Source organism: Myotis daubentonii, chromosome 19 (assembly GCF_963259705.1).
Source record: "Myotis daubentonii chromosome 19, mMyoDau2.1, whole genome shotgun sequence".
NCBI lineage: Eukaryota > Metazoa > Chordata > Mammalia > Chiroptera > Vespertilionidae > Myotis > Myotis daubentonii.
The window spans coordinates 12,313,796-12,338,761 of NC_081858.1; the positions used below are offsets into that span (position 1 = coordinate 12,313,796).

The 24,966-nt window shown below is 50.1% G+C and overlaps 2 protein-coding genes across 3 annotated transcripts in view; both read left to right on the forward strand.

Moving 5' to 3' along the window:
- Positions 1-361: 361 nt before the first annotated feature.
- Positions 362-10,073, forward strand: PSMD9 (proteasome 26S subunit, non-ATPase 9). The gene is made up of 6 exons (XM_059677177.1): positions 362-606; positions 4,430-4,532; positions 6,257-6,468; positions 7,285-7,386; positions 9,075-9,163; positions 9,460-10,073. Exons 1-6 carry the CDS (start codon positions 469-471, stop codon positions 9,485-9,487), a joined length of 672 nt encoding a protein of 223 aa, XP_059533160.1. The 5' UTR covers positions 362-468; the 3' UTR covers positions 9,488-10,073.
- A 2,037-nt stretch (positions 10,074-12,110) lies between these two features.
- CFAP251 (cilia and flagella associated protein 251) overlaps positions 12,111-24,966 on the forward strand; it is a 50,937-nt gene continuing 38,081 nt past the window's right edge. The window contains exons 1-5 of one of the 2 annotated variants that reach the window (XM_059676083.1): positions 12,111-12,380; positions 13,519-14,210; positions 14,855-15,208; positions 17,920-18,060; positions 19,793-19,902. In XM_059676083.1, the coding sequence (XP_059532066.1) occupies positions 13,539-14,210; positions 14,855-15,208; positions 17,920-18,060; positions 19,793-19,902 (1,277 nt within the window). In that variant the 5' untranslated portion in view covers positions 12,111-12,380; positions 13,519-13,538. The remainder of the gene's footprint in view (positions 12,381-13,518; positions 14,211-14,854; positions 15,209-17,919; positions 18,061-19,792; positions 19,903-24,966) is intronic. The other variant, XM_059676081.1, reaches the window with a different exon arrangement.

Consider the following 24,966-nt stretch of genomic DNA (forward strand, 5'->3'; position numbering starts at 1 on the left):
GAGTGTGGGCCCAGGAACTAGGAGGTCACGGTTGGATTCCTGGTCCGGGCACAAACCTGGGTTGTGGGCTCGAACCCCAGTAGGGGGCGTGCAGGAGGCAGCAGATGGATGATATTTCTCAGTGATGCTTTTATCTCTTTATGCGTCTCCCTTCCTCTCTCTAAAAATCAATTTTAAAAAAAAGTCAACTAGGAAAAGAAACTAACTGGCCTTGTCCCCAGCTGTGGGGTACAGGGAACCATTCCTCCGCACACTGCGGCACGTGGAGGCACCCCCAGACCGCCGGTTCCAGGAGGGTGTGGCTTCAGGTGACCCCGCCCACCGACGAGACCGCGTCCCTAGCTCCTCCCAGCGCTCGCGGACGGGCCGACCGTGGTGTTTTGGCCCGCGGGCGGAGCCGTAGCCAAAGTCTCCTCTGGGGTCCGCAACCGGAAGCCGAGTGTCCAGTAGCCTGGCTGGAGGTCCAAGATGTCGGAGAAGGAAGACGGGTCGGGCGGGGGCTCCCCGCAGGCCAGCGCGGTGACGGTCAGCGATGTCCAGGAGCTGATACGGCGCAAGGAGGAGATCGAAGCGCAGATCAAGACCAATTATGGCGTATTGGAGAGCGTGAGTGTGGGCTCGGGGCTCCCGGGGGCGTGGGGGGCGCCCCGACGCCGACGGACTCGGCCCCACCCCCGGGCCCGGGGGACTGGGAGGCCCACGGCGCCGCAACTGCGGCCTCTGTCGGTGGAGAGAGGCTCCTAACGCTGAGAACTAAACTGTGGGAATCCTAGCAAGCGTTTGTGGAGCTTTTACCCTGTGCTGGGCGTGGTTTCACGTGCTTTCGTTCCATCGGTGAGCTCATTGCATCCTCGCGGCAACCCTTTGACGTGAGCTCTGTTATTTCGCCCGTTTTAGGGATGAGGAAAAGGAGACGTTGCTTAGCTTAGACCTGCCCCCCTGCCTCCGGTCACAGAGCTAGTAAGTCTGCGGAGGCCGGGTGGTTGGCAATCACCGCCATCACCAGTCTGGGCTGAAACGTTTACCAGATGTTCCGGGTTTTGCTCACCCAGCCTGATGGGGGGCAGGGCGCGCCGGAGCAGATGCTGGATTTCTGGCAAATTATTAGCGATGCTGATGCTACAGGTCAAAGGACTGAACTTTGAGTGACAGTTAAGGCTCATTGTCCTTATTGCGTAAAGAGGAAACTGAGGCCCAGAGTGGGGTACTCCCTTGCCTAGGGTCTTGTAGCTAAAAAGTGGCAGTGGTAGAGTCTGATCCTAGGTCTGTCTGGCTCCAAAACTGATAGTTTTTCTTAAAACCACAAAGCAATTTGCAGAAAAAATAAGTTCATTACATCCTGTGTAGGGCAGATGGAATGCATTTTAGGTAATGGGTGTAAGGTGAAGTGCTGGATGGAGGCCAGGGTAACATTTTACTGGGTGCCGACTGTATACGCCCGAAGGGTGGTGGGTCATGAAGGGGAAGTCACTTGCTCAAAGTCACAAAGTGGGAATTGGTTCTCAGGCCTGGTGAATCCAGGACCTGTGCTTTTGGGTGTTAGGCCAGCAATTTCTTAACCTTAAATTGCTGTCTACCATAAGCACGATGCTGTACCCATATACTTCTTGTAGTGTTATTCTCTTTATGTTTTTATTTTTCATCCTCACCTGAGGATGTTCTCACTGATTTTTAGAGAGAGGAAGGGAGAGAAAAAGAGAAACATTGATGTGAGAGAGAAGCATTGATCGGCTGCCACCCGCATTACCACGTGTGTCTGGACAGGGGTTGCAACCTGAAACTCAGGCATGTGCCCTAGGTGGGAATTGAACTAGCAACCTTTTGGTGTATGGGATGATGCTCCAACCAACTGAGCCACCCAGCCAGGGGCTCCTTGTATGTTTTGCTTTAAGTTGACCCACTTTTTTTTTTTTTACTTAAATTAATTTATTTTAAAAGGAACTTTTGCTAGTATAGTTCTACGGCATGTGAAAAAATGAGAATCTCTTCCCTTAAGTATAAGGTAAAAATGTACATCAAGATGATCCATACAAATCTCCATTAACTGATGAGTGGCTAATAAAATGTGGTCTCTCCATACAGTGGATGTTATTTAATAAAAAGGGACGAAGCGCTAACACATACCACAATGTGCGTGAACCTTGAAAGCATGATGCTGAGTGAGAAGTTCATCAAAAAGGCCACATGTCTTATGATTCTGTTTATACGAAATGTCTAGAATAGGCAACTCCATAGAGACAGGAAGTAGCTTCATGGTTGCTAGAGGCTGAGGCGAGGGGAGAATGGGAACGAGGGTGATGAAAATGTCCTAACATTGATTGTGGCGATGGTTGCTCAACCCTGCAAATATTCTAAAAACCATTGAATTTTACACTTTAAATGGATGGATTGTATGGTCTGTGAATTCTATCTCAGTAAAGCTGTTAAAAACAAACTTAAGAGGCCCAGAGATAGCAGGTGACCTGTGGGTGATGTCACCAAATGGAGACTTCCTTCTTGATTATTGGAGGGTCGGGGATCCTTGAAAAGGGAGTTAGTATTTTAAACTCAGGATTATTTAGTGCCCTGTGTGTGAGGCGCCATGGTGTGGGTCCCCACTTTGGAAATCAGTATCTTATGTGGTCTTGTTTCAGGAATGCCAGTGAACTCAGTCATTGTGGAAAGGCAGGCGGCTGATATAGGTGTGTAGCCCTGGGACATTTATGCAGCATCTGTAGAGAGTCCTGTCTTAAGGGACTATAGGGGACCCCCATCCCCCCTCCCTTGCCAACAGGAAACAGTCTGTGTAACAGTGTCCAGAGAGAAGCAAAGGGAATCCCTCCACCCAGTCCCTGTGTGCTCCGGGCACTGTCTCTGTGCTCACTGGTAACTACAGCCATCATTTACTACTGTGTGTATTCATTTCCTAGGGCTCCCATAACAAAGGACCACAAACTAGGTGGCTTAAAACAAGATAAATTTACTCTCTCACAGTTGTGGAGGTTAGAAATGAAATCTGAAGTAAAAGTGAAGGCAGGGTCTGAAGGACAGTCCATTCGATGCGTCTCTCCTAGTTCCTGGTGGCTACTGGCCATCCTTGGATTGTAGCTGTTTTACCCCATCTCTGCCCTCTTTCTTCACATGGCCTTCTCTCTGTGTCCCAGATGTCTCTCTCCTTTCTCTTATACGGATGCCCGGGACTGGATTTAGGGTCCACCCCAAATCTAGGGTGAGCTCAGAGACCCTTAACTTAATTACATCTGCAAAGGTCCTTTTTCCAAATAAGATCACGTTCCCAGGTTCTGGGGTTAGAATTTGGACATATCTTTTGGGGGCCGCTGTTCAACCCACTTTGCATGTTCCTGGCACTGTGCTAAGCACTCCACAGAGGTCAACTCATCAATTCCCATGCTAGGCAGGCAGCGGAGTACCTTCGTTCCCATTTAGTAAATGAGGAAGCTGAGACTGAAGGAGGGAAGGCACCCAGGTTGTTTGTGGCAGAATTCAGATCACATCAAAGGCTGTCCGACTGCAGAATCCCTCCCCTGCATCATCTTCAGTGTGTAACACATTTCCTGCTTCTGTACATCATGCTCTGACTTACGTAGGAAAAGACTAAAATGTTAAAAGGGAATACAGTCTCATGGTCCAAATTCAAAGGCTACTAAAGGATGTAAAATGAAAAGTCTCTCTCCCTCGCTGTCCCCAGACACCCAGTTCCTGTCCCTCATGGGCCCTTGGTGATATCAGTGTGTCCTTCCTGGGTGGGGGCCTCTTTGAAAGCCCTCTTACATCTTTTTTACACTCAGCAGAATCCACGTTCGGCCACAGCTGGATGCGTTTCGGGGCTTTCACTCCCCTCCAGCTTCCAAGGCTGTTGGCCAGATGTCAGCTGCCTGAAGGAGGAGGGTTTGGAGGAGCCAGGGGAGGCTGGCCTTGGGGTTCATGCTCAAAGGAGTCAGTAGCCTTACCTGCACAGTTCTAACTTCTAAAAGGAAGAATGATTCACGCAGTACTTGTGTTTTTCAAAAATTAATTTAGAAAACAGGGCCCACCGAAGAGGGTACTTGTGGGAGGATGTGGGTAACATGCCAAGTCTGTGCCAAGTGGTCCACAGGTGGCAGCTTTCCTTACCGTCACCTTCATGATGACTGCGGAGGAAAAGTGGGAAAGAGGTCTTTTTTAAGTTTTTTTTTTTAATGTTTTTGTTGATTTTTCAGAGAGAGGGAGGGAGAGGGAGAAAGAGAGATACAAACATTAATGATGAGAGAGAATCATTGACCAGCTGCCTCCTGCACGTTCCCCACTGGGGGTTGAGCCCTAAACCCGGGCATGTGCCCTGACCGGGAATCGAACCGTAATCTTCCTGGCTTGTGGGTTGATGCTCAATCACTGAACCACACCGGGCGGACCTGTGCGATTTTTTAAAATCCACATTTCTTTCCTCCAGCTAAAAGGTGTTGGGATGAATGAGCCGCTGGTGGACTGCGAGGGCTACCCCCGCTCAGACGTGGACCTGTACCAAGTTCGAACTGCCAGGCACAACATCGTCTGTGAGTGACCCATAGGGCCCCACCCTGCAGAGGGGGACATTAAAGGCACACGAATGAGATCACCAGTATCCCATGTTACCTGCTTCCCTCTCTTCTGCCTCGACAGGATTATCTCATTGTCTCCGTGGAGGAATGAGAACTCAGGGAATGGGTTAAACTCAGGGTTCAGTATTTATAGCTTCTATTTGTTTTTAAGAGCTTCACTTCATCTGGAAACTTTATTGAAATAACAATAGAAACCCAGGTCAGATATTGCTTCCGATCCTAATCGCATCAGTTATGTGTTAGGAATTATGTTTCGCTGTTGATGATGGTGACCCAGGAACGGAGGGAGAACAGAGGTGGGCAGTGCATTTGTTTTCTGGTTCTCATATAACACATCACCACAGACTTCGTGGCCTAAAACGTCACAGACTTGTTATCTCACAGCTCGGGAAATGAGACCTCCACATGGTGTCACTGGGCTAAGATCAAGATGTCGGGCAGGGCGTGTCCCTCCGGAGGCTCCAGGGACGAGCCCGTTTCCTTGTCTTTTCCAGCTCCTAGAGGCCGCCCGCATCCCTTGTTTCATGGCTCCTTCCATCTTCAAAGCTGACAGATCCCTCCAACTCCGATTCTGTCACATCGCTTTCTCCCATTTTGCCTCCCTCCTTCACTTAAAAAGACCCATGTTGGCTTTGGGCCAGTGGTTCCCAACCTTTTTTTGGCCATGCACCACCTAAGCATCTCTGAAACCCTGCTGCCCCCCCATGACATATAATTCTTATTATTCAAAAAGTGAACTCCTGTTCACGTGGAGGAAGCCTAAAAGGCCATTAACTTGGTCTAAACAAGCTTCCAAAGATCGGCATCCATGAAAGAGAGAAATGAAAGGACAGTTGAAGTACTGAGGAAGAAATCACTAAGAAATTGTTAAAAAATAATCATATGAAGTGATATGAAAAAATAGCAAATAAAGTTTCAAAACATAATAGAGAACGGAAATGCATAAATATGTCACAATATATATTTATGTACTGTATCTGAGGGCCCAAGAACCATAATAAATGCAAGAATTCACTGTTAATAACTCATTCTTGAATTGCCCCCCTTAAAAATCAAATTGCCCCCCTGTGGGGCATGTTCCCCACATTGGGAACCACTGCATTGGGCCCACCCCCTGGATAATCCAGAATAACCTCGCTCTCAGGGTCATAAACCTAATCACATCGGCGGAGTCCCTCTTGCCACGTAAAGCAGCACAGCCCCCAGGTCCCGGGGTCTGGGGCGGGACAGCTTTGCGGGCCTTAGTCACCCGGCCGCAGGCGGGCAGCCAGCGGCCGACCACCAACTCACATTGGGAGGGATTATCACCCTGGCTGGTGTGGCTCGGTTGGCTGGGCATCATCCTGCACACCGAGAGGTCGCAGGTTCGATTCCGGGTCAGGGTGCATGCCCCGGTTGTGGGTTCGGTCCCAGGTCAGGGTGTGTACTGAGGCACCTGATCGATGTTTCTCTCTCTCTCTCTCAAGTCAATAAAAAAACATTTTTAAAAAAGGGAATTATCGTCTACATTTTCTGCTTCCTGACTTCTGTTACCTGTTTGAATCATGACTCCATCTGTGTGTGTTTCAGTACAAGGCTGAGCATGTAGGAAGTGCTCACGGAGTGTTCAGAGGATGAATGAGGGAGTCTTGCGTCCTCGGCTGTCGTCCTTGGCCCCTGACCCGGTTTCCTCCTCCCAGGCTTGCAGAACGATCACAAGGCGGTGATGAAGCAGGTGGAGGAGGCCCTGCACCAGCTGCATGCTCGGGACAAGAAGAAGCAGGCCCGGGACATGGCCGAGGCCCAGGAAGAGGCCATGAGCCGAAGCCTGAGCCAGAGCGAGGGCCTCACCCCCCCTCAGGCCTTTGCCAAAGTGAACAGCATCAGCCCCGGCTCCCCTGCCAGCATCGCGGTAAGCCAGGGCCTGTTACATAGAGGCTCTGTTCTGTTCACCACTGTATCCACGCATCCAGTACAGTGCTGTCATTGGCCCACAGAAACATATATATTTTTAATATATTTTTGATTTCAGAGAGGAAGGGAGGGGGGGAGAGAGAGAGAAACATCAGTGATGAGAGAGAATCATTGATTAGCTGCCTCCTGCACACCCCCCCCCACTGGGGACCGATCCAGCAACCCAGGTATATGTCTGGGACCAGACTTGAACCCAGGACCCTTCAGACCGCAGGCTGATGCTCTATCCACTGAGCCAAACTGGCTAGGACAACACAGCAAATATTTGTTGAAGGGATGAGTGCATCACCATTTGTATTCTTAGAATGAAATGGTCACACTAGTGCCTGTGGTCAGCCTTGTGCCTATGGCTGGTCATTTGAGGGCAAACTTGTCTAAGTTCTGACCCCTCAACAAAGAGGTCTAGACTGCCCTGCGTCTGTCTGCTGCCCGAACCTGGGTCAGGACCCCAGAGAGCAGCAGTTGGCTTTCCCCCACATATCTCAACCTCCACAACCGCCAGCTCTTATCAGACATTGGGCAGACCTGGCCACCTTCTACTAGATCTGTCCTAGAAGGAGCCCCCAGGGGAGGTGCCCAATTATCTGCCTTCTGCATGACCTCTTTGCTTTGGGCCTGTCCTGGTCCCCCCCCCCCCCCCCAGCGTGTAGAAAACACGCTCTTGGCCTTGACATTCAGTTAGGTGTGGAAGGGTAAAGGGACACCAGAAGCACATCTAACCTCTAGCCTGGTTTTCCATCTCTTTTTTCTTTAGGGCCTGCAAGTGGATGATGAGATCGTGGAGTTTGGCTCCGTAAACACCCAAAACTTCCAGTCACTGCAAAACATTGGCACCGTGGTGCAGCACAGTGAGGGGGTGAGTTGGGGGTTACGTGGCATTTGGTCAGTAACCCTAGAGTTGCCGGAATCATAACATTTGTCCTGTTGTGACTGGTGTATTGCACTTAGTCTAATGTCTTCGTGGTCCTTCAGTGTTGTTACATATGTCAGAATTTTCTTCCTTTTTAAGGGTTGCTTTTTTCACTTGGTTGACAGTATCCTTTGATGCAAAAAATTTTTTAATTTTGATGCATCTTGTTTTATTTTTTATTAAAGTAGCACATACAGCCTGGCTGGTGTGGCTCAGTTGGTTGAGTGTTGTCACATGCACCAAGGGGTCGTCGGTTCGATTGCTGGTCAGGGCACATTCCTGGGTTATAGGCTCTTTCCCTGATCAGGAGCATGGGGGAGGCAGCCGGTCAATGTTTCGCTCTCACATTGATGTTTCTCTCCCCTTCTCCCTTCCTCTCTTTCTAAAATTAATAAAAGCATATATTTTTTTAAAATAATAGATACCAATTGTTAAAAAGTTAATGGTAGATGCCAAAACCGGTTTGGCTCAGTGGATAGAGCATCGGCCTGCGGACTGAAGGGTCCCGGGTTCGATTCCGGTCAAGGGCATGTACCTTGGTTGCAGGCACATCCCCAGTGGGAGATGTGCAGGAGGCAGTTGATCGATGTTTCTCTCTCATCGATGTTTCTAACTCTCTATCTCTCTCCCTCCCTCTCTGTAAAATATCAATAAAATATATTTTTTTTTTAAAAAAAGTTAATGGTAGAGAAAGATATAAAAGTAAACTCTGTTTTCTCTGACTCCATTCTCTCTGGGAAGTAACCACGGTTCACAGTGTTTTGGTATACCTTCCAGAAAACTTTGTATGCACCAAGCAATACATATGCTCTTTAGAAAATATACTCAAATGGGTTCATACTTTGTTGGTTTGGTTTGGTTTTGCATTCTAGTACTGCCTCCTCATTCACTGTACTATATTTGAATCATATCTTACTAAGGGATATTTTGGGTGTTTTCAGTTTTTTGTTTTTTTTTTAAATATATTTTATTAATTTTTTACAGAGAGGAAGGGAGAGAGATAGAGAGTAAGAAACATCGATGAGAGAGAAACATCAGTCAGCCGCCTCCTGCACACTCCCCGCTGGGGATGTGCCCGCAACCCAGGTACATGCCCTTGACCGGAATCGAACCTGGGACCTTTCAGTCCGCAGGCTGATGCTCTATCCACTGAGCCAAACCGGTTTCGGCGGTGTTTTCAGTTTTTGAATTTATAAACAGTCCTGGGATAAACACTTTGTTGATATATCCTTTTGTATTTTTTTTTTTGCAAAATGTATTTTGTATGCACATTTTAATTTTAATATTTGTTAATCCTCTCCTGATGCTCTTATCCACTGAGCCAAACTGGCTAGGGCTGTATGCACTTCTTAAAGATTTTTTTTGGGCGGGGGGTGTCTCTGCAAGAGGATGCTACCGATTTGCAGCCCCACTGACTGGCCTGAGAGTGCCACGTCCCCCGCCCACCGACTGCAGGCCAGTGCTTAAAATAAGCGTCCTTGCTGACTTGATGGGCGAAAAACCGGAATCAAACCCGGGACCCTCCAGTCGGCAGGTCGACACTCTGTCCACTGATAGAGCATCTCGGCATTTTAGCCTGAATATTTTTGAGTGCTAAGGAGGTTGAACATAAAACGAGCTCATTTTCCTTTCAGAAGCCCCTGAATGTGACAGTGATCCGCAGAGGGGAGAAACACCGGCTTAGACTTGTCCCAACGCGCTGGGCGGGGAAGGGACTGCTGGGGTAAAGTATCTGTTTTGGTTCATTCACACGGCAGTGTCCATTGTATGTTAGACATACAGCTGGGGTGGGGCGGGTTGGGAAATGATGGGGATCCCCCGGTGACCTGTAGAACTGATGATGAATACTGTGGCAGGAATGAGACTATGGGTGCAGAGGTGGAGGGAGCCCTGGTCTCGCTGGGCATTTGCTTTACGGGACTAAAGAATGTTAAGTGAAAAGCTCAGGAGGGCTCCCCTCCTGATCTCCCTGAATGGAGCCGTCAAACTTACGCTGTTTCTTTTCTTTTTTTCTTCCAGCTGCAACATTATTCCTTTGCAAAGCTGATTGTCCCTGAGGAACAGTATCAGGAAAGCATCTTCTGTGGCCCTAGACTTGTGTCTTGGGGGGGATTTCTCCCTTCTCTCCTCTCCCTGGAGTTTAAGGATCTGGAAGCCTGAACTTCCAGGTGGTAGAAACGCTGTGGCCTCCGAGTGTAGTCTCTTGGGATTAAGGCATTGTTCAGACCTGATCTGTGCTTAGCTGATCTTTTCTGAATTAGACCATGGCCCCAAATGGGAATCTCTGATGGCAAGAGGGTGGGAGTTATTCTGACAGGTGCTGTCATGACTTTATTCTTCTAGGAATTATTTTCTCCAAATAAACAGTTTTATAGTACTGATATGAGCATGTTATCACCCCAACTAAACTCCTTATGGACCTCTCAGCCAAAGCTCAGAACATCCTCACAGAAAGCTGGGCCCTGGCCAGTGGCTCAGTTGGTTGGAGCATTGAACTGATGTGCCAGGGTTGTGGGTTCGGTCCCGGTCAGGGCCCATGCAGGGGTCATCCGATGAGTGCATGAATAAGTGGAACAACGGAACGATGTTTCTCTCTCTCTCCTCTCTCTAAAATGAAAAAAGAAAAAAAGAGAGGGGTGGAACAGTAATTGTGCCAAAGTCAAATTTGATCACAATATTTCCGGAACATCCTTTATGGCACGGGGTTTCCAGACACCAGCTGCCCGTCTCCCTTTGTAGTGCGGGGTTGCTGCCCTGGATACAGAAATCTTGTTTTCAGAACTTGGACCTCCAGAGCCACAGCTGCTCCCTTTAAGAATATGACATGCATATTCCTGAAGCATTCCACATTTTTATAACGAAAAAAGAGAAAAGAATAGATAAACCAGGAGGCTCCCCAGGCAGCCCAGCAGGTGTCGGCTTTCTCATCCATAATCCACCAGAGGGCAGCAAGCTCCCTCCACTTGTAGAATAAAAATGCCTGCAGATTAGCTTCTATTGTGGCTTTTTATCATTGAACCTTGTCACAGCCTCAGCTCAGCACTATTTTATAAACTGCTAAGGTGTGCTTGACGTTGCTGATGGGAACAGCAGTGTGTATGGGTCCTCCTCTTGTTTTCTCTCTAACACGGCAAAGTGGATTTCAGTGATTCCTAGGGACTAGTCTTCGCTCTTTACTATTTATTCCCACAGTTCGCGCAGTCCCCTCTCCTGCAGAGATCTGGCTCACTCTGCCAGGGCATCTGTGTCTCTTGGGACTGAATTTGCTTGGGTTGGACACAGGGACCAGCTGGCCCTGACGGGAGTCAGCATTGGCCTGTGCTTCCTGCCATGGGCTCTCACGCTCAGCTGGGAAGCCTTCCTGTGGAGGGTCTTCCCCAGGCTGTTACTCCAGCCCCCCCTCCCCGCGCATTCCCCTCCCACAGCCACAGTGTTGACCGAGCTTTGCTGTTTCAATTGGGTGTTCTAATTCCAAGTGTTTTCAATCTTTTTTATAAGCCTAATACAGTGGTTCTCAACCTTGGCTGCACATTAGAATCACCTGGGAATCTTCTTAAAATCCTGATTTCTGGGCCTCATCCTCCGGAAATTCTGTTTCTTTGTGATGGGGTGGGACCACAACATTAGTAACAAAGAAACAGAATTTCTGGAGAATGAGGCCCAGAAATCAGGATTTTAAAAAGATTCCCAGGTAATTCTAATGTGCAGCCAAGGTTGAGAACCACTGTACTAGACCAGTGGTCGGCAAACTCATTAGTCAACAGAGCCAAATATCAATAGTACTTCTTCAAAATAGACTCGCTCAGGCCAAAAACTGACTTCTGCGCATGGGCCATGAAGTTTCAATCGCACTGTACGCGTGCCCGCACGTGGTATTTTGTGGAAGAGCCACACTCAAGGGGCCAAAGAGCCGCGTGTGGCTCGTGAGCTGCAGTTTGCCGACCACGGCCCTAGACTTTAATCAACACAGCTTCTCCCATCCAGACGTGGGGGAGGGGGTGGGGAGGATCACTTGCCTTTTCCTCAAGTGATAGCAGTGTTCTGCATCGTGCCTTTGGCTGGTTTCCTGCAGGTCTTTTGAAAAAACCTCGGGATGGCCAGGTGTGCCCTCTTCCATGAGATTCTAGGGGAGGGTCACTGAGAAGTAGAATGACCCTAATTTTTTTAAAATATATTTTTTATTAATTTGAGAGAGGAAGTGAGAGATCGAAACATCAATGATGAGAGAGAATCATTGATTGGCTGCCTCCTGCACACCCCCCACTGGGGATCGAGCCTGCAACCCAGCCAGGCATGTGCCCTGACCCAGAATCCAACCCTGACCATGTTCAACCACTGAACCACATTGGCCAGGCGATCCTAATAGATTTAACCAAACTGGATTTGCAGAAACGTTTTGTGATAAGAACAGCAAGATAATGTACCCTCTACTGTAATCTCCCGGCTAGCTTAAAATTCTCTAAACACTTTTTACGCCAGTGAGGAGGTGTGGAAGACATCTAGGTGCAGCATCCGCTAGACCGGGAAATTTAGACGGCTTTTGGAAAAGAGAATTTTTACCAAAACATTTCATACTTCTTCACTTAATCTTGTTAAACCTTCAGAAAGTCAAAACTGCTAGTGTTCGCCGCTGCAGTTTCTCAGGGGATGGCTCCATGGGAAAAGCGGATGGAGCCGCCCCAGTCGCGGTGGTGCCTCTCCGGGGAGACCGGCAGGGGGCGCGCGGGCCGGCTCGCGGCCGCTTTCTGGGCACGTGACCACCGTACCGCCCTTTCGCTTTACGGCACGTCGCCTGCCGCGGCGGCGGTTACCATGGGGATAGGGCTTGGGTGGCAACCGTAACTAGGGAGCCGGTGTTGGGAGAAGCGGCCGCTGGGAAGTGGCTGAGTCCAAGCGGCGGGACCACCGTGGGCTTTTGAGGACCTGGCTGGGCGCGCTCTGTGAGTCAGGGTCGCAGGCCGCGTGGTCCGCGCAGGGGGTGCCCAGCAAAGCCGGACTTGGTGCCTCGGGGGGTGCTCACCCCAGTCGGGCAGGGCCGGGCCTGGGCGGCCCGCAGGCCACACACCTTCGCTTCCCACCCCCTCCGACCGCCGCCCCTCGCCCCTGCATCCAGATTCACGGGCCAGGTTTGGCATTGGGAAGAGGCGCTGTGCCAGGGGCCCTGGACTTGACATCAGTAATTTTTCCGGTGGAGGAACAGCGGGAGAAGGGTCTGCTGCTTGCCAGCTGTGTGACCTTGAATAGTCACTCCAACTCCCAGAGCCTCAAATTCTCAAGTTTGTTGTAAGGAATAAATGAGAGGAAAAAAGGCTTTTTAAACAGTTGCTACCATTTCTCAAGCACTATGGGCCACAACGGTGTCGAGCGTTTTATCTATATCATAATCTTCACAATAACCCCAGAATCGGGAGTTATTTTGTGTATATATATATATATATATAATTTATTTAATTATTTATTTCAGAGAGGAGGGGCGAAGGAGAGAGAAATATCAATGATGAGAGAGAATCATTGATCAGCTGCCTCCTGCATGCCCCACACTGGGGATCAAGCCTGCCACCCAGGCATGTGCCCTGACTGAAATTAAATCGTGACCTCCTGGTTCATAGGTTAACACTCAACCACTGAGCCACACAGGCTGGGCACAGAGCCTGTGCTTGCTTATTTTTTAATTTATTTTTGAGCAAATAAAGGTTTATTACAGAAAAGCTCCCTGCTACAGGGAGGAGGTCTAAGCGGGTTGCCCGAGCCTGTGCTTTTAACCACAAAGCTACACTGCTTCTTAGTCATTATTGGAATGGTCAGCAATGCCTGGGTTACGCATGTTGCTGCCTGTTGGAATAGGAATATCTTTAACACGAGTTAGAGAGCTCTGAAGTTATTCCTAGAAAGATGAGAGGCCCTGGGATCAATATTGTCAAGATTTGGGACAGGCTTTCCCAGGAGTCTCACATTCTTTTTATTCCCATGGAAAGGAGTCAGAGCTGGTATTGCACATTTTATTGGTAGATGAGGTCACCAAGGGATGAACATGGGAAACAGAGGGTCTTGCTGATTATTATGGTCACATTTCTCTAGAGGAGACGCCACAGAGAAGAATGTCAGATGCAGAGGGAAACCCACTAGAAGAAGGAGAAGATGGAGAGACAGAAATGAAAGAAGAACATCCAGATTATTCTGAAGAGGAAGAAAATGTACCACAGCAATCAGAGGATGACCTATTCCCATGGAGAGAGACTCAGGAGGAGAAAGAGGCAGAGGAGGAAGGGGAAGGAAGCCTGAAGGAGGAGGAAGGGGAAGGAAGCCTGAAGGAGGAGGAAGGGGAAGGAAACCTGAAGGAGGAAGGAAACCTGAAGGAGGAGGAAGGGGGAGGAAGCCTGACGGAGGAGGAAGGGAAAGAAAATCTGAAGGAGGAGGAAGGGGGAGGAAGCCTGAAGGAGGAGGAAGGGGGAGGAAGCCTGAAGGAGGAGGAAGGGAAAGAAAACCTGAAGGAGGAGGAAGGGGAAGGAAGCCTGAAGGAGGAGGAAGGGGAAGGAAGCCTGAAGGAGGAGGAAGGGGAAGGAAGCCTGAAGGAGGAGGAAGGGGAAGGAAACCTGACGGAGGAGGAAGGGGAAGAAACAGAGGAAAAGGCTGAAGCAGCACTGGCAGAGATGGTTGCAGGATCCCAGGAAGAAATCACAGGGGTGCCCCAACAGCTCACCATGGCCATGATCAATTTGGAGAGACTCCCATCCACTGATTCCGAGTCACTCATGTCAGAAACTTCTCTAGTAAGTAGCAATCGTCATTCATTCATTCATAACCATTCATTGAATGTTTAATATATGCCAGGCTATGGGGATACAAAACCAAGTAAGACACAGTTCATTTTTCATTCTCTTGGGTTCTAGGGTGTGTAGGGAGCGAGACCCACAACCGAACATTATAAAACAATGTGCTAAGTGCCGAGATTGAGAGGTGTCTAGAAGATACTTTTCAAACAAGGACAAATTAACACAGTTTGAAGGGTGGTCCAGGAGAGCTTCCTGGAGGAGGAGCTGACTTTAAAGGGCTGGTCGGCGTTAGCTGGTCGGTGTGCTGTCAGTGTGATAATAGTAACATAAACTCCCCAGAGACCCTCCCTGTAGGAGAAACTCGGCTCTGGTCCGGGAGACCTGACTCTCTGGCTAGTCAGCCATTTGGAGGCCACCAGGAGAATGAGTGCTGTTGTGGGGTGCTGGCAGGCCAGGGATAAACCGGCCACACCCACGATTCATGTTATTTGAATAAACAAGATGCCCAGGCTCCTTTTAAAAACACTTCCTAGTTCCAGGGTGAGGCTAACCCTGAGCCTGGCTGACTTAGGAAAAGGAAGGGAAGTCAGTGAGGACGTGTCGTATTTGGAATCACAATCTCCTTTTATTTCTTTTTAAAGACAATTGATAGGGAGTCAGAGCATTCATTGCAAACAGAGAGTTTGAGCACCCTGAGCTCACCCTCCGACTATGAGTTGGCGATCACCAGTTCTGAAGAAAAACTGATGATTTCCCTTCAAAAGAAAATGGCCCATCTGTCCTCAGCGGAACTGGCCCAAGAAAAAGTTTCAGAACCAGTAAAGGAGGAAAAGGAAAAGAGACGAGAAAAAAAAGTATCCTACGTCGACAAGGGAAAAGAGGAAGAATTGCAGCCCAAAGCCCTCACCCCTGCGATGGGCTCGGACTCGCTGGTGTCCACCAGCAGTAAGGACATTTTGTTTCAAAAGGACGACGGGGCCAAGGTGTATCCCTTGGTAAGTGTAGCACACTTCTGTGTTTTCCCCGGTACGTTGAGAGTATTGTGAAAGGGGGGGTGGGGGTGTTTATGCACGTGGAAAAAAATACCACCAGAAAGATCCTTTAAGAACTAATCACAGACTGTATTTTCAAGTCCAGTTCAGAGCTCTGGCTGGAGATGTGGACATGAAGGAGGGCTGCATCTGGGTTCAACGGTGTTGCTCAGCAGGCAGGAAATTCTTGTGTCACTTGTCTTTGCACAGGGTGCTATGTTTTTTTTTGGGGGGGGCGGGGATTCAGAATCCATCTCTCCCTCTCCCCTCTCCTCCCCACTCCTTTCCTCCCTTTCTCTTTCCCCTCCCTCTCCCTCTCCTTCTCCCCTCCCTCTTCTCTTTCTCTTTCTTCCTCCCTCCCTCATTCTCTCCCTCACAGTACAACTCCTCCATTCCATCGATTCCTTCTTTTAAAATTTTTAGTGATTTTTTAGAGAGAGAGGAAGGGAGAGGGAGAGAGAAACATTGACTGTGAGAGTGACATATTTATTGGCTGCCTCCTGCACACCCCCTACTGAGGACTGAGCCCGGAACGCTGGCGTGTGTCCTGACCAGGAATCTAACCAGCAGCCTTTCGGTGTGCGGGATGACGCCCAACCGACCGAGCCACACCAGCCAGGGCGTCGGTTCCTTCTTTTCCCCTCCTCTCCTCACCCCTCCTGCCTTCATTGGTTCCTGAGAACTGAAAGCCACTGGGAAAGGCACCAGGCAGCCCGGGGGAACCTGCCTTCACGGCCGCTGACAGTATTCCAGGAGGCACCATCTGCCAGGAGTAAAAATATTATCGTTTACCAAGGGAAGGAGGAGAAGGGCTTTCCCCCCCTTCTTTCTCCATCTGCTGGCTTCTGAAAATTGTTTCCTAGGATTCATCCCCTGCCCCCCCCCCCACTTTTTCTCCTTTTCCCCTGTAGATTCATGGCTGTGGAAGATTTGTAAGTGATTGAGTGTGTATGAACAGGGGTCCTCAAACTTTTTAAACAGGGGGCCAATTCACTGTCCCTCAGACCGTTGGAGGGCCGGACTATAGTTTAAAAAAAAAAACTATGAACAAATTCCTATGCACACTGCATGTATCTTATTTTGAAGTAAAAAAACAAAAGGGGAACAAATACAATATTTGTATTTGCATGTGGCCCGCGGGCCGTAGTTTGAGGACGCCTGGTCTATGAAGTACTTAACTTCATTCCTAACACAGAGCGAGCACTTGGCAGGTGTTAATGAGATGAGGAGGAGGAGGAGGATGAGGATGAGGGTGGGAAAATGCCTAGCGGGAAACGCAGACAACTGACAGTTCCTTTCTGTTGGTGTGGCGACTCTGAGCAGTGGAGTTCCAGGTTAAACTTGCAGCTGCTCAGCCTGGAAGAAAGAATCGTTGAGTGTTAGAGCCAGTGAAGACTTTTGCCTTGATCCGCCAGGGACTGTCACTCGGGAGAGCAAGTGGTCTGGGTGTCGGGGCCCCGCTCTCTGGACCTGACAAAAGCCACTGCCCACATGCCCTGGACCGGGAATCGAACGGTGGCCTCGAGGTGCATGGCACAGGCTCCAGCAACCGAGCGACACCAGCCAGGGCAATTAACGTATTTTTGAGTAAGGACTTCCTTAGTCAGTGCCTAGAACAAAACGCCAAGTGTTCCCCAAGAGTTCAGTTAACACTCAGCGTTGTGCCAGCGGTCCCCGGGGTCCAGTTAGCCTCGGGCTCGCTGCAGAACTGGAACTTTCCTGGACCTTTTTGCTTTGCTGATTTGTTTAGCTCTTTTTCCTTTTATCTTTTCCCTTTCCTGCTGAGTTAGTTTCCTTCCACGTCCAGCGTGGAGCAGGGTTCGGTATCTGAAAGAGGAGCCGCACAACAAATGAGAGAAAAAGACACGAGATAATTTGGAAATGTCTGTCGGGGAGCCAGGCGGGCAAGTCCAACTCAAGGAGAGAGAGACTTCCCCGGAAGCTCTGGCTGCTCCACCCTTTTATTTGGTCTGGGGTAGCCCTAGGGTAAGGAGGTTTCAATGACACACAGATTAGGTCATAACATGACCCTTAGCCAATTTACATGATTAAAGGTAGGGTAGTTGCTTCAGCTACCATTATCTAGATTAACTGGGTGGTACACAGCCCTGACCTTCGCTAGGGCTTCAAGGTTACTAACTTTTGGGGTCTCTGTCTATACTCAGCTAATAAAGACAGTAAATGGTTTCCAGCACTTTCCTTTTGCCTTTATTGTTTCTTCTTTCTGTTAAAATGAGTAGATGCTCTTCATTTATTTATTTATTTTTAAAGGCAGGATTCCACTTCTTGCACCTCCCCACCCCAACCCCTTCTGCCTGAGGTGACTACTATTAGAGTTTGGTATAACTGTAACCATCTCCTGTCCCCTCTGTGCTGGTGGCATCCAGACCAGCTGTGGCTTTCCCCACCTGCACCTCCTGGGCATCACTTTATGCACTTCGACATTAATTTAGCTCCTACTGTTTACCTAGTGCTGGTCGTGCCGAGAATAAAGGAAAAAGCCTTGTTCCTCACGATAACCCTTGAGGGACCCACAGGCCGTTGCCTGGGTACCGGACTTATGTCCGGAACTATGATGGGGCTGCAAAGGGGAGAAGGGAGGAGGGAAGCGCCTGGAGTCGCAGCTCGGGCTGGACACATGGTAGCGTCTTGCTGGTCTTGCCTTTGTCTTCCAGACCATGACTTGGAAGTTCGGATGGAACAGTTCTCTCCCTGTGTACTACATCCGAGACGAAGAGCAGCGGGTGCTCCTGTACGCCAACGCCCACACCGCCGTCATCTACAACGTTTACAAGAACACTCAGCATCACCTTCGGGTAGGCGGCTGTTCCGCCGGCGGGCCCCAGAGGCCATCTTCAGCTTGGATACAGCCGTTCGTTTTTTATTCCCGGGGCTGACTTCACTCTGCATCACCCTCATGCTTCCCCACCTCTCTTCTGAACTGTGGCACATCCTGTGTTTAGGGACACATTTTATTGTTCGCTGCTGTCTCTCCGATTCTAATCAGAATCAATTTACAAACAGCCGCGGATTTTAATTTTACAGCAACACGAGTTTAAAACATCTGCGTGTTTCACATTTCCGTAGAAACGTGGCCAGAATAGATTGTGTTGTCTCCGCAGAACTACGCACAAAGGGCTTCCGACCGACCGTATTAACCCTTGGCTTCCCTTCCAGCTTTCAAAGGGCTTTGGTCCTCCTACTCATGCTGGGAGGTGGGGTCAGTTTGTCCTCCACAACTTTCTTCTTGTTCACCCCGCTCCGCGCCCCCCCCCCCCCCTGCGTCTTCTGCTCTGGCATGGGTGGCCCGTTTCCTGGCCGTCGTTTACCTGTCCAAGTGCCGCGTTTCCTTGGTGTCTAACTTCCCAATAGTTAACCTCATAGACCAGTGATGGCGAACCTATGACACGCGTGTCAGAGGTGACACGCGAACTCATTTTTTTGGTTGATTTTTCTTTGTTAAATGGCATTTAAATATATAAAATAAATATCAAAAATATACATCTTTGGTTCGGGCCGATTTCTGGGCTCTCAATTCTATTCCATTGATCTATATGTCTGTTCTTGTGCCAGTACCAGGCAGTTTTGAGAACAGTGGCTTTGTAATACAGCTTGATATCTGGTATTGAGATCCCACCTACTTTGTTCTTTCTCTGTTTTACTATGGTTGCAAATATCAAAAAATTTCTATATGTGACACGGCACCAGAGTTAAGTTAGGGTTTTTCAAAGTGCTGACACGCCAAGCTCAGAAGGTTCGCCGTCACTGTGATAGACAGTTCTCTGTTACCCTTTCAGTGAACATGTATTTTTTAAATTCTTATTTTATTTGATTTTTTAAATATGTATTTTTTTATTGATTTCAGAGAGGGAAGGGGGAGGGAGAGAGAGATAGAAACATCAGTGATGAGAGAGAATCATCGATCGGCTGCTTCCTGCACGCCCCCGACTGGGGATGGAGCCTCTAACCCAGGCACGTGCCCCGGACTGGGAATCGAACGGTGACCTCTCGGTGCATGGCACAAGGCTCAACCAACTGAGCCACACCAGCCAGGGCAATTAACATACATTTTAATAAGGACTTCCTTAGTCAACGCCTAGAGCAGCGGTTCTCAACCTGTGGGTCGCGACCCCTTTGGCGGTCGAACGACCCTTTCACAGGGGACGCCTAAGACCATCCTGCGTATCAGGTATTTACATGACGATTCATCACAGTAGCAACATGACAGTGATGAAGTAGCAACGAAAATAATTCTATGGTTGGGCCACAGCATGAGGAACTGTATTTAAAGGGCCAGAAGGTTGAGAACCACTGGCCTAGAACAAAACAGCACAAAGCGTTTTCTAAGAGTTCAGTTAACACTCAGAATTGTGCCGGGGTCCCAGACATGTGGCCGCAACGTAAGGCATCTGCCTCCTAGAAGTAGAATTTCCAGCCCGATGCGCCGGGGAAGGGGCTCGGCTCTTGGTGGGGCCCCAGTCTTTCCTGCCGATACCAGGGCTGGGCTGCATCCTCCATGTTTCAAAGCTGCTTCCCCCGTTTCCGTAGGGCCACCCCAACGTGATCTCCTGCATGTGCGTCAGCGAGGACAGGCGGTGGATCGCCACGGCCGACACAGGGCCCGACTGCCTGTTGATCATCTGGGACTCCTTCACAGGGTAGGCTTGGCGCCGTCACTCCCTCCCCTCCCCCGCCTTCCCCCCCCTCCCAGTTTTCGTAGAATATCTGCCACTGTGACCAGCAGGCAGTGAACAGTGCGTGCGTGCGGGGACGTGAAGCCAGGGATGGGGCACAGGTGAGTGGGAGGCTGCCCGGGAAGCCCGGCTGTCTTGTCGCCTCGAGGCCTGATGGACATGGCCTGGGCGAATTTCCCATTTCCGATTCTTGGTTCTTTCAGCCCAGAAACTCCGTTTGTTGTGCCCCAGAGTGGCCTGGGCTGAGGGGAGCCAGGTCGCAGTACCCGGCTTGGAGGCCCAGAGAAGTGAGGACTGTCCCCGTCCAGTCATACCTGTCGTTTTCCTTTCCTGCGGCTGCTGCGCCAAAGGACCACCAGCTGGGAGGCTTAAAATGACAGATTTCTCAGTTCACGAGTCCAGCAGTCGGAAGCTGGCTGGTTCGGACTCTCCTGGGAGAGTCTGTCCCATGTCCTCTTCCAGCTGCTGATGGCGGCCGGCGAGCCCCAGTGCTCATGGCTAATAGGCCAGTCCTCCAGGCTGTTTCCATCCTCACATGGCCTTCCCCCCCTACACATCTCTCTGTGCCTTCTCTTCTGTGCGGACACCAGTCATTGGATTCAGGGCCCACCCTCGTCCAGTGTCACCTCATCTGAACCGAGTTAATTACATCTGCAAAGCCCCTGTTTCTAAATGAGATCACACTTGGAGGTTCTGGGTAGACAGGAATTTCACTATCTAGACCACTGCACTGACCTGCAGGGATTGTGGGGGAGAGCGGCCGGCACAGTGCCTGGCGCCGCTTCTCGGAAGCTCCTCCTCCCCAGGCCCCGCAGGCCCCTTGCAGTCGCTTATCCTTTGATTTTTTTCTTTCTTCTTCTTTTTAAAAAAAATATATTTTATTGATTTTTTACAGAGAAGAAGGGAGAGGGATAGAGAGCCAGAAACATCGATGAGAGAGAAAGATTGATCAGCTGCCTCCTGCACGGCCCCCACTGGGGATGCACCCGCAACGAAGGTACATGCCCCTGACCGGAATCGAACCCGGGACCCTTCAGTCCGCAGGCCGACGCTCTATCCACTGAGCCAAACCGGTTCGGCCTTTGATTTTTTTCTTATTTATAAAGCAGTCTCCCCACTAGACTGGGAGCAACGTGAGGCAGTGATTTTTTTTTTTTTTTAATTACAGAGTAAAGCATATCTATCCCAGCCAGGTGGCTCAGTTGGTTGGAGCATCATCCTGTACACCAAAAAGTTTGCAGGTTTGATTCCTGGTCAGGGCACATACCTAGGTTGCAGGTTCAATCCCCAGTCATGTGCTTGTGGGAGCAACCGATGTTTCTCTCTCACATCAGTGTTTCCCTCTCTCTCTCTCTCTGTCACCCTCTCTCTCTAAAATCAGTAAGTAGCCAACCGACTTAGTGATTGAGTGTCAACCCATGAACCAAGAGGTTCAATTCCTGGTCAGGACATATGCCTGGATTGGGGCTCAATCTCCAGTAGGGAGTGTGCAGGAGGCAGCCAATCCACGATTCTCTTTCATCATTGATGTTTCTGTCTCTCTCCCTCTCCCTTCCTCTCTGAAAAAAAAATAAATTAATATATCTTCAGGTAAGGGTTAAAAAAATTTACAAAGTAAAGCGTATCTGTGGCTAACAATTCAAGCTATGAGTTTTATGATTCACAAATGACTTGGGGACCCAGAAAAGATTATTTGGTTTGGAATTAATATTCACTTTATTAAAGTGACAAATTGAAAATTATAGTTCTTCTTTAAGCTTTTTCTTCAACTTATAAATCTTATTTTATTTATGAACCTAGCATATTTTTGCAATCTCCTTTAAGGGGATTTTGATTAATGTTTGGCTCCACTTACAAATTTGATTATTTACTCCTTTTAAACATTTTAAGCTGCATTTAAAAGTTGAATATACTTGGTTTCATCTTTAAGTTCTGTAGTAGTCTCATTAACAACTAAATCCTTCACCCATGCTTAAGTGATTCTTGTAAATCTAATAAATTAGACATAAGTATGGCAAATCTTAAGTTCTCTTAAGCGTCCTAATATTGTTTATAAACCTAATACGATTTGAATTTAAAATTATGTCAAAATCAATTATGTACTTTGAATTAGAATCACAAATATAATATTAGAGACTTTGATATATTAAATTTTCTTAAACATCACCCATACTATCTAATAAAGAGGTAATATGCAAATTGACCATCACTCCAATACACAAGATGGCCGCTCCCATGTGGACACAAGATGGCTGGCAGGGGAGGGCGGTTGGGGGTGACCAGGCCTGCAGAGGAGGGCAGTTGGGGGTGTCCAGGCCTGCAGAGGAGGGCAGTTGGGGGTGTCCAGGCCTGCAGAGGAGGGCAGTTGGGGGTGTCCAGGCCTGCAGGGGAGGGCAGTTGGGGGTGACCAGGCCTGCAGAGGAGGGCAGTTGGGGGTGACCAGGCCTGCAGGGGAGGGCAGTTGGAGGTGACCAGGCCTGCAGGGGAGGGCGGTTGGGGGTGTCCAGGCCTGCAGGGGAGGGCGGTTGGGGGTGACCAGGCCTGCAGAGGAGGGCGGTTGGGGGTGTCCAGGCCTGCAGAGGAGGGCAGTTGGGGGTGCCCAGGCCTGCAGGGGAGGGCAGTTGGGGGTGACCAGGCCTGCAGAGGAGGGCAGTTGGGGGTGACCAGGCCTGCAGAGGAGGGCAGTTGGGGGTGACCAGGCCTATAGAGGAGGGCAGTTGGGGGTGACCAGGCCTATAGAGGAGGGCAGTTGGGGGTGTCCAGGCCTGCAGAGGAGGGCAGTTGGGGGTGTCCAGGCCTGCAGAGGAGGGCAGTTGGGGGTACCAGGCCTGCAGAGGAGGGCAGTTGGGGGTACCAGGCCTGCAGGGGAAGGCAGTTGGGGGTGACCAGGCCTGCAGAGGAGGGCAGTTGGGGGCAATCAGGCCTACAGAGGAGGGCAGTTGGGGGTGACCAGGCCTGCAGAGGAGGGCAGTTGGGGGCAATCAGGCCTACAGAGGAGGGCAGTTGGGGGTGACCAGGCCTGCAGGGGAGGGCAGTTGGAGGTGACCAGGCCTGCAGGGGAGGGCAGTTGGGGGTGACCAGGCCTGCAGGGGAGGGCAGTTGGGGGTGACCAGGCCTGCAGGGGAGGGCAGTTGGGGGCAATCAGGCCTACAGAGGAGGGCAGTTGGGGGTGACCAGGCCTGCAGGGGAGGGCAGTTGGGGGCAATCAGGCCTACAGAGGAGGGCAGTTGGGGGTGACCAGGCCTGCAGGGGAGGGCAGTTGGAGGTGACCAGGCCTGCAGGGGAGGGCAGTTGGGGGTGACCAGGCCTGCAGGGGAGGGCAGTTGGGGGTGACCAGGCCTATAGAGGAGGGCAGTTGGGGGTGACCAGGCCTGCAGGGGAGGGCAGTTGGGGGTGACCAGGCCTGCAGGGGAGGGCAGTTGGGGGCAATCAGGCCTATAGAGGAGGGCAGTTGGGGGTGACCAGGCCTGCAGGGGAGGGCAGTTGGAGGTGACCAGGCCTGCAGGGGAGGGCAGTTGGGGGTGACCAGGCCTGCAGGGGAGGGCAGTTGGGGGGACCAGGCCTGCAGGGGAGGGCAGTTGGGGGTGACCAGGCCTACAAAGGAGGGAAGTTGGGAGTGACCAGGCCTGCAGGGGAGGGCAGTTGGGGGTACCAGGCCTGCAGGGGAAGGCAGTTGGGGGTGACCAGGCCTGCAGGGGAGGGCAGTTGGGGGGACCAGCCTGGCAAGGGAGGGCAATTAGGGGTGACCGGGCTGGCAGGGGAGGACAGTTAGTGGCAATCGGGCCAGCAGGGGAGCAGTTAGGCATCAATCAGGCTGGTACGGGAGTGGTTAGGGGCAGTCAGGCAGGCAGGCAGGTGAGCAGTTGGGAGCCAGCAGTCCTGGATTGTGAGAGGGATGTACGACTGCCCATTTAGGCCCGATCCCGGTGGGCAGTCAGACATCCCTCGAGGGGTCCCATATTGGAGAGGGTGAAGGCTGGGCTGAGGGACACACACCCCTGTGCATGAATTTCATGCACTGGGCCTCTAGTTCCTAATAAGAAGCAACTGATTCTCTAATCACAAATATGTTAAGAATGTAGGTCTGGTCCTACCTGGTTTGGCTCAGAGGATAGAGTGTCAGCCTGCAGACCAAAGGGTCCCGGGTTCAAGTCCCGTCAAGGGCATGTACCTTGGTTGCAGGCTCTTCCCTGGCCTGGCCCTGGTCAGGGTGCGTACAGGAGGCAATCAGTCGATGTTTCTCTCATGTCAGTGTTTCTATCTCTTGCTCTTTCTTCCACTTTCTCTAAAATCAATGGAAAAATATCCTTGGGTGAGGATAAAAAAAAAGTGTAGGTTTGACTGATTTCATCTTCTCTATATTGAATTCTAAATCTCCCCAGGGGTAAGATATATCTTCCAACTAAGGACATCATTGTGCCATTCCCAACAACGTGCGGACCGCCTTTCCACATGAATGTTTGGGGCGGCTACACAGTGGGTTGGAGTTTCCGGGCAACAGAGAACCAGGCTGGCCCTCAGCCAGCACACGGACCTGGTTCTGGCCAAGCGGGACACTGCTCGTATTCTCTGTACCAACAGCTCCACAATGCAAAAAAAAGGGGCGGGGAGCTGGTAGCCAGGTTCCTGGATTGCATCTTCTTGCCACCACCCGCTCTTCATTTCTGATGAAGTCGGGGACCCCAACATGACAGCTTGCTTCCATCATGGCTTCTGTTGTCCGTTGCATTCCTTTGGCTCTCTTAGATGTTTAAATGTCCTGATTAATCTCTGCATGTGTCGAGGCTTTGTCTGTTTCTTACAGTTCTAACATCTTGCCAACTGACACAGTACAGAAGTTTATAAAAAAAAAAAAAAATAAAGTTTTTCGCACTCAAACCCCTTCTCCAAGTCACCATTGTTTAGTTGGGAATCTATTCCCATAAACACACACACACACACACACACACACACACACACAGTCAGGACATGCTGTGTATACTGTTTTGCAATTTGTTTTTTTCACAAAATTGTGGTGACTTTCCCCAA

Coding starts and splice junctions, on each gene's coding strand:
- PSMD9 (XM_059677177.1), top strand. CDS start 469: ATGTCGGAGAAGGAAGACGGGTCGGGCGGGGGCTCCCCGCAGGCCAGC. Junction 6,469..7,284: donor GCTCCCCTGCCAGCATCGCG/GTAAGCCAGGGC, acceptor TTTTTTCTTTAG/GGCCTGCAAGTGGATGATGA. Junction 9,164..9,459: donor GCGGGGAAGGGACTGCTGGG/GTAAAGTATCTG, acceptor TTTTTCTTCCAG/CTGCAACATTATTCCTTTGC.